Genomic DNA, 8,881 nt, shown 5'->3' with positions numbered 1-8,881 from the left:
TATATAGATATATATATATTGACACTCCTTAACTTCTACACTATTTTACTTCTTTATATTTTGACACTCCTAAGTCGAAATTTTCGATCCGCCACTGTAGCTAAGGGAGCACCCACAACCTTGAAATCCTGGATCCGTCACTGCATGAAAGAATGTTGATGTTTTGAAACTTTGAAGAAATTTTTATGTGTTCTTGGTGTTCTTATGGAAGAAGAAGCAAAAATGGTACATTTGATCTAAAAAAACTCAATTGAAAAGTGTTAAAAGTTGTTTGAGGTGTAAAAATAGTTTGCAAAACCGGAGTTAAAAATAGTGGCATGAATGAACCTTTTATTGAATGACAATGACACAAATGAGTATTTCTTAAAGTTCAATGGCATATTTGTTTCTTTTCCTTATGATAAATAATTATTTACAAAATCCAGAACATTAGAAGAAGAAAAACAAAATTAAACCGAAACTTACATAATAAATAAATAAGCATGCTTTTCTCATATCAATCTGTGTAGGTATCTTTTGACAAATAATTATTTACAAAACCCAGAACATTAGGGGTGTGTTTGGTATGAAGGAAAATGTTTTCCTGGGAAACAAGTGGATTTTGACTTATTTTCTCATGTTTGGTTGGTGAATAGAAAATATTTTCCGGCAAAGATTTTTTAGTGTTTGATTTATGAATGAAAAATGCTTATGAGAAAATATCTTTTATATTTACTAGGGTAGAAAATAATTTTTGAAATTGAAAATATTTTTTAAAAACAAATTTAATATGAAGTAGAAGAACCCAGATTCCAAATGAACAAATTCAAACTTGAAAAGGATCTTCCTTATTCTTGAAGAATGAGGGGCAAAGGGATTGATCAAGAAAGATCTTTTGTTCTTCTTATATATAAGATCGTGATTGGATCCGCATAATTCTCCCCCGGGGCTGATTAATTAGGTTAAGGAAAATATGAGGCGACCCTATTAAAGAGAGCATTAAGGATACATCGACTCTCTTGGATTTCACGTCATAGCATATATATACCCGGACTGAGCATATCCAAGAAAGACACAAGTGGTTGCCTTGGGGACAATTTTTCTCTTAACTGCGCAGGAATATGAACAAAACACGTGCATCCAAACACTCGCAAATGCCTATTATAGTACTGCCCCAGTAAGAAGTTCGTGAGGTGCCGCTGCAGCTTGGATTATCGTAGAATAAGAGGAGCCGTCTTAGGAAATGACTTAACTTAAAAGACAGATGCCGCCGCTGCGAGGCGAGGGAGCAACTTGTCTGGTCTTGCGGTGCACTCATTCCCGTTACGAGAATGAAATGACGCCCCAGCTTGACTCGAGACCAAGACTCCTTACAACTCGCACCAATCGCGGCACTGAGCGGCCGGAGATTGATTAGCTTTTAAAAACAACTTTAAATTTTATTCTTTTTGGGAGGGGGACTGGTAGGGTTAAGGGTGGGGTAAAAAATATATTGAAGTTAAAAACATTTTTTAAAAACAAGCTTTAAATTTTTTTTTTTTTTTTTTGGGGGGGGGGGGGGGGGGGGGGTTGGGGGCTGGGGGTAGGGACAAAATATATTGATGTTTTCAACAAAAAAAAATTGTAATTTGAAGTTGGAAGAGAATTTTGGAAAATATTTTCCTTAAGTTTTGAAGGGAAGTCATTTTCCTTAAATTTGAGGAAAATGAGTTGATTTGGAAAACATTTAACCCAACCAAATATGAGAAAATTGGAAAACATTTTCCAAAAAATATTTTCCTTCATACCAAACACACCCTAGAAGAAAAAAACCAAAATTAAACCAAAGCTTACATCAAAAATAAAAATAAAAATTAAAAGCACGCTTTTCTCATATTCATCTGTCTAGCTATCTTTTGACAAATAAATATTTCTTCTAGAACTCTGCATATAAAATTGGCGAAATGGTCTGGCGGACCCTTATACTTGTATCAGTTTGTATTCTGAACCCTTCTACTTACCCATTTGTCATCTGAACCCTTAAACTCAATTAAAATGAAACTTAAGCCCCTCCAACCATGTGTGTATGTCACTCTCTTTTATATAATTGACATGTCATATCCACGTCAGATATATTAATGCCACATCATAATTATTTCATAACTTTTTAAAAAAATTATTAACCAAAATTATTTAATAAAATGTAAAAAAATAACATTTTAATTTATTATTGGCATTTCTAATTCTCCCAACTTTCACTATTTCACCACCAAAAGAAAGCCATCGCCGGCGGCGTCGCCATTTTTGCCAGCGAAATCACATATACTTTCTCCCTCACCCATCTTCATCTCCGCCGCACACCATCACATTTTTTCTTTCCTCCTCCAACCACCGCAGTAACAACAACCTAAGCCACCTAACAACCAAATCTGACCACCGCACAACCAGATCTGGCTAAACTTTTCGCAATTCAACGCCGACTACTATTTTCACACCCCAAATTGCTTACAAATACAATTTCACACCAACCTTGCCGTGAAACACGTCAAAATCTACCCAAAATTAGCCTGAGATTTTCTTGGGTTATCGAAACGGGTTGAAAAAGACAAGTTTAAGGGATTAGAAGGAGACGATTGTTGTGAAAGATTGAAGATGGGAACCTTCAAACTCCCCTCTCCATCCTCTCCGGCGTACCTGCAAACTACCTCGCCGGCCGCCGCCTCCCATTCTGGCGGAAAAAAGGACCAACATCGCTCTCATTTTAGCGAAAAAGGGACCAGAGAGTCGCCTCTCTCTCTCACACCATTGCGAATCGCCGAGCACCGCCATGAAACCAACACGACTCTCTCCCTCCACTGATAATCGCCATGAAACCTGATGTCACCAAAGTGCCAATGCCAAGATCGGGCTAAAGAAGATAACTATGGTGTGGAGAAAAAAAAAGAGGTTTAGGCAGCAATGGGGAAGGGGTGGCTGAAAAAGTGGTGTGGGGAAGAAGATGGATTCTTTTCTTTTTTAATTTTTTTATCATATAATTTTAATAATTTAAAATTTAAAGTTTAAAATATGATGTTCACTTGCTTTAAATGCGTGTAGTCACACTCTCTCGCCAACTCAGCTATTTTAATGCCACATAAGCATGGTCAATGGTCAGAGGGGTTTAATTTATTGTGTTTTATTTAGTTTTGGGGTTCAGTTGATAAAATGTTAAGTAGAAGGATCCACAATACAAATTCATACAAGTACAAGGGTTCATGAGACCCTTTTGCTTATAAAATTTACAGAAAAATAATAATGAGTAATCGAACATGTATATAATCACATTCATACCTCTAATGTAAAAAATACAAATAGTTAAAACAAACCAACAAAATTCTAGTGGGAGACCTCATGTCGTAATACTTTAAAGATAATTATTAATAGTTTGACAAAAATAATAAATAACAATTTTATCTATCTCAGAGAGGACAAAATATTCAATTAACATTTCTAAAGATGTTTGTGATTTTTAATATAACTAGTATACATAGTATTAAAAAATATTTAATTGTTTGTGATTTTATAAAAATATAATTATAAAAATCTAAAAGACAAAGAGGAAGCAAAAAGTTCAGAGTTAATTTGCTAGAGCTAAGATGAGTGCAGTTGAAAGGCCTAAATAATTTTCAGTTGGTGAGTAAAGGGGAAAGGAAAAATAACCAAAAGAAGCCTCCGAAGAAAACATGAGGGTTTTACTATTGCTTGATGAGTAGGAACATTAGGGGAAAGTATAAACAAAGGGAAGTGAGGATGAATAATATTAGGAGATTTAGTAAGAGTGTACTATTTTAGGAAGATGTATATATTTAGGAGACTATTACCTTATTGACGATAGTTTTCTTGGTTAGCAAGATTTAGGGATTTGTATATAACTTTGGCTACAACATCTATACAAAGGGACAATCATCACCTTCTGCAAATCGTTTCATGGTATCAGGGCCATAACCAAAAAAAATAAATTCGAAGATGGTTAGCGACGATAAGAATAAAAATAAAGACGGAGTCACTGGATCTGGAAGCAGCAAAACTCCTATGAACGATCTGACTTCTCCGTATTTCTTACTTTTAGCAGATCACACAGGAATATGTATAACTCTTGTGGTTCTGAAGGGCGACAACAATGAAAAAAGGGCTAAGGCGGTAAGAAACGCTTTTAGAGCCAAAAAGAAATTGGGTTTTATCAATGGACTGATTACACAACCCAAGGAAGAAGGATTTTGTAACACCCTAGAAATTTTTTGAGCTAAGACTTGAACCATCCTTCATTGTGAGTAAGATTTTTTTGAGGAATTAAAATTTATCAAGTGTTAAGTTCACTAAATGTAGCACCTTGAGTTCGAAAAAGAACTAAATTGAAAATAGCAAAATCTGAAATTTTGCAAGTTACGCTAAGTATGAGTTTTGGATCGACTTCAAACGAACATAACTTCTAGCTCAATATGAGTTAGATGTGATAACAGATACTGTAGGAAAGGTCTTTGAATTATCTTTCCAACGCCACCGAGTTTGCTCAGTTTCGAGTTTGTATGAGGAAGATATGTCCATTCGAAGTTGGGTTGTCTAGATAAGGAAAGTCAAAACCGGATTTTATAGGGGTAGCTTGGTCTTTTCCTTACCCAATGAGATTTAATTCATTTTTAGTAAGGTTTTAAGGGTCTAATCCTATTATGTTTAGTTTTATAATCCTAAAATACGCCTAGGGTTTTAGTTGACAGTTCAAGAAGAGAAAAGAGCAGAGGATCAAGCGTTCGTCGAGATTCTTGCATCTTGTTGCGGATTTTCGCCATGGGTTTAATATCTAAGAGGTATGTAAGCTTCCATAGTGTTGGGTTTGTTCACCCACACGCCAAACATGTTATTTTCACTGCAAATTTCATTCTTGAAGTTGAAAGACTTGAGTTCTTAATAGGTGTTCTTGAAGTTCATTCTAAATCTTGTTGTGTTGGGTTTTGGATGAATTATTGAGATCAAAGTGAGTTTTTTTAAGGGATGTATTGAGTAGATTAGAGTGTACTTCTGTTAAGTAATTGATTCTAAGTGATTGGGGAAGAAACCATTCGATTCTAGGCGAGTTAGGGTGAGAAAACGAGTAAAGAAATTCGTCGGGTTTTCTGGATTCACTACAAGAAAATGTATTTATAGCTACGAAATCTAAGCTATGAATTTGAAAATCGTAGCTATTACTTAGTAATAGCCACAAAAATTCACAATTTGTGGCTATCAAAAAATTTGTCAAATTTCATAGCCACGACAATTAAATTGATAAAGCTAAATCCTTACTTTTGCTATAATTGCTAAAAATTGTGGCAATAATGACCTAAATAGCTATAATTTTACTGTTACAACAAAGTTCTATAGCTAATTATACGTTATTGTCACGCGATAAAAGTCATTGTAGCAATAGTAACCCTTTAGCCACAATAAGTTATTTGACACAAAATATTGTAGCTATATAAATACTTTTACTTCAAGTTATAAACTATTGTAGCTATAGTTAAATGAAATAGCCATAGAGTTTTCGCTATAATATAATATCGTAGCAATTCAATATTATTTGCCGTAAATTCATAGTAATAATAACTTTTAGCCACAATAAATTATTTGAAGAAATATTTGTAGCTAAATAAATAAGTTTGCTTTAAGTTATAAAAATATTGTGGCAATAACTATAAGATATAGCCATAAAATTTTTGCCGGAATGAAATTTTATAACACTGTGATTTTTCGCCATAAATATAAATTTTCCATACTAATAATAACTTTTTAGCCACTATAAATTATTGGAAGAAAAAACTCGTAGCTAAAATAAATATTTTTCATGTTCAAAAATTTGTGGCATACTAAAAGATAGTCATAAATTATTTACGATGATAAAATTTTATAGTTAATGATTAAGTTTTTTCATGATCATGTTGAAACTAGTTGGAGCAATAGTAAAATTTTACTCATAAAAATAAATTTAAAATAAAAAATTATAACATAATTAACATTTTGTTTCGAGTACCAAAAAATGTGGCAATAATTAACTTAATAGTATAATAATTTGTCATGACAAAATGATATAGGAACGAAGAGTATCCCAACAGAAAATGGATAGGGAACAATTTTTCCTCAAACAATGGATGTCAATAGTTTGAGAAAAACAATCCCCTTAAAAACTATTAATATTTAGTATATTAATGGCCTAGTGGCCAAAAAGTGTTCTGAAAAATTGATAACAATTTTAGTATATCGATAACAAATTTTTTCCATGTAACTGAAAACTTCATCAACGTATACCTGTAAATAATAATATTTCAACTAAATAATAATACTAATTCACATATAGTTGGAGTAACTTATTAAAATAAAGATCAATTCTCAAAAGTAAGTAAAAGTAAATAAGACTTCCAAATATTTACAATAATAAATCTTCATCATCAGCTTCTGATTCTGATTCGTTGTCTTCAGTGATATCATCAGCTACGGTAACATCAGTGCTAATAACATCCAAATCATTTCTTTTCCAATTTATGAAGTCTTCATCATCCTCAAATCTATGCGAGAAATTATTACAAGCATCTTGTTGAAAGGTCTCTTCATCAATAGCACCTCCAGTAAAGTAACTAGAATGACCATTCAAAACAATTGACCAATTGGGATGAAGATTATCCTTACCATAAAATATTTGTTCTACTTGAGATGCAAGTACAAATGGTTCATTTGTAGCTAATTTTCTGTTAGTGTTAACACTAACATAATCATGTTTATCTATTTTCACTCCATTTCCACTATTATCAACATCCCACCAATCACACTTAAACAAAACAATGCGCTTACCTCCGAAATATTAAAGTTCTACTATTTCAGTTAGAACGTCATAGTAATTGATATTTTGACCATTCACCACTCCTTTTACTAAAACACCACTATTTTCCGTCTTCCTCTTTTCCTTGAGTAGTTTAGTATGAAATCTAAAACCATTTATTTCATACCCCTTGAATCTTTGAACTCCATCAAAAGGACCTCTAGCTAAAGAATACAATTCACAGCTTGCAAGTCAATTTTCTTCTTTGCGCATTTGGACAATCTATACAAAAAATCAATTAATCAATGATAATAAATAAGTATTACAAATTTAATATGTTATAAAGTAAAAACTTACTCGATGGAAAAACCAATCATCAAAGTTCATGCTCATATTCACTGTTATACAAATAAATGTTAATTATATAAAAAGTAAAAATCCCTTTCACTATTTCCTTATACTAGCAGAGGTTATGAAAATGAAAACAGTAGGAGACCATTTGGCACCATTGTTTTTCATGTCATGAAATTGATGATGTTAGGTAATGAGACTTTACTATCAAAAACTAAAGAATCAGGATTTTTCATGGAAAGAATAGTACATGATTCAGATAAATGAGAAATCTATTTTGGCAAATGCACAACATGCTCACTTAGAACAATGTTAAACAAAAAAATCATTAATGAATTTTTAGTTCGAGGTAACTTCAAAAATAACGGTAAGAGATGAGGGAAAGCTAACAAAACATACCGTAGAAATGGTTGAACTTCTTCACAATTTCTCAAGACATAAAGATGAGCTTGTTTTAGCTCAGATTCTTCAAGATTTCTTGATGTATCTCTTAATAATGGAGAACCCTTTTGTTCAAATACTGATAATCCATTATATTTCTCAGCATGATCAACTTCATGATTCTTGTCCATTCGATTATGCCATTTTGCACTTCCATGTAAATACCTTGAGCAAAGTATTATACATTCTTCAACAATATACCCTTCTGCCATACACCTTCCGGATGATTTCTATTACGAACATAACATTTCAATATGCGTAAAAATCTGCATGATATAACATATCACTCAAACTTCTTTTTAACAAAATAAATTAACAAGCAACATAAAATTAAATCAAAATTATAAATTTAAAACATACCGCTCAATAGGATACATCCACCTATTTTGTATAGGTCCGCCAAGCTTAGCCTCTCTTGGAAGATGAATGACTAAATGAACCATAACGTCAAAAAATGGTCGTAGAAATATCTTTTCTAATTTGCTCAGTGTTATTGGAATTTGAGCTGCAAGTTGATCCAACACATCAACCCTTAGTGTTTTTGAACACAATTCTTTGAATAAAATACTTAACTCGGTGATAGCATCATAGACATTGCTTGGCACGACTCCACGAATTGCAAGAGGAAGTAGTTGTTCCAATAAAATATGTGAATCATGACTCTTTAATCCATTAATTTTACGATCCTCCGACTTCACCCACCGTGATATATTGGAAGAATAACCATTTGGAACCTTAACCACTTTCAAGAACTTGCATACTTTAGACTTCTCATCTCGTGATAAAGATAACATGCTGCTGGGTAATACCATCTTCCATCTCTATAAGTTGGATGTAAATCTCTTCTTATACCCATTTCCTTCAAATCGCGACGAGCATTCAACTTATCTTTTGTTTTTCCTTCAATATCTAGTAATGTCCCAATAATATTATCGCACACATTTTTTTCAATATGCATCACATCCAAATTATGGCGTATTAAATTATTTTTCCAAAAAGGAAGCCTAAAAAAATGCTTTTTTTTCTCCAGTTATGTATGCCTTCACTTTTTTCGTACTTGCTTTTTTTCTGGGTCTTACCAAATTTCATGTCTCCCAAAGCAAGTAGTTGGCATATAGCGTCATCTCCCGATAGAATATTTGCAGCAGGTCTTCTTTCAACTTCTCCATTTAAATCACGTTTATTACTCCGCCACTTATGATTAGATGCTAAAAACCTCCAAGCACCCATGTAAGAAAACTTACGACCATACTTCAATCGAGTAGATGGAGTGTCTTTATTGCATGAAGGACAAGTCAAAGCTCC

General features: G+C 33.0%; 1 protein-coding gene across 1 annotated transcript; it reads right to left on the bottom strand.

Moving 5' to 3' along the window:
* Nucleotides 1-7,178: 7,178 nt before the first annotated feature.
* On the bottom strand, nucleotides 7,179-8,388 carry LOC107061491 (uncharacterized). The gene is made up of 2 exons (XM_015310801.1): nucleotides 7,937-8,388; nucleotides 7,179-7,842 (listed from the first exon to the last, which is right to left on the bottom strand). Exons 1-2 carry the CDS (start codon nucleotides 8,386-8,388, stop codon nucleotides 7,755-7,757), a joined length of 540 nt encoding a protein of 179 aa, XP_015166287.1. The 3' UTR covers nucleotides 7,179-7,754.
* Nucleotides 8,389-8,881: the final 493 nt, after the last annotated feature.

The sequence above is a fragment of the Solanum tuberosum genome, unplaced genomic scaffold (genome assembly GCF_000226075.1).
Source record: "Solanum tuberosum cultivar DM 1-3 516 R44 unplaced genomic scaffold, SolTub_3.0 scf00143, whole genome shotgun sequence".
Taxonomy (NCBI): Eukaryota; Viridiplantae; Streptophyta; class Magnoliopsida; order Solanales; family Solanaceae; genus Solanum; species Solanum tuberosum.
The sequence above is the reverse complement of the archived record's forward strand: the minus strand, read 5'-3'. Positions and strand labels throughout refer to the sequence as shown.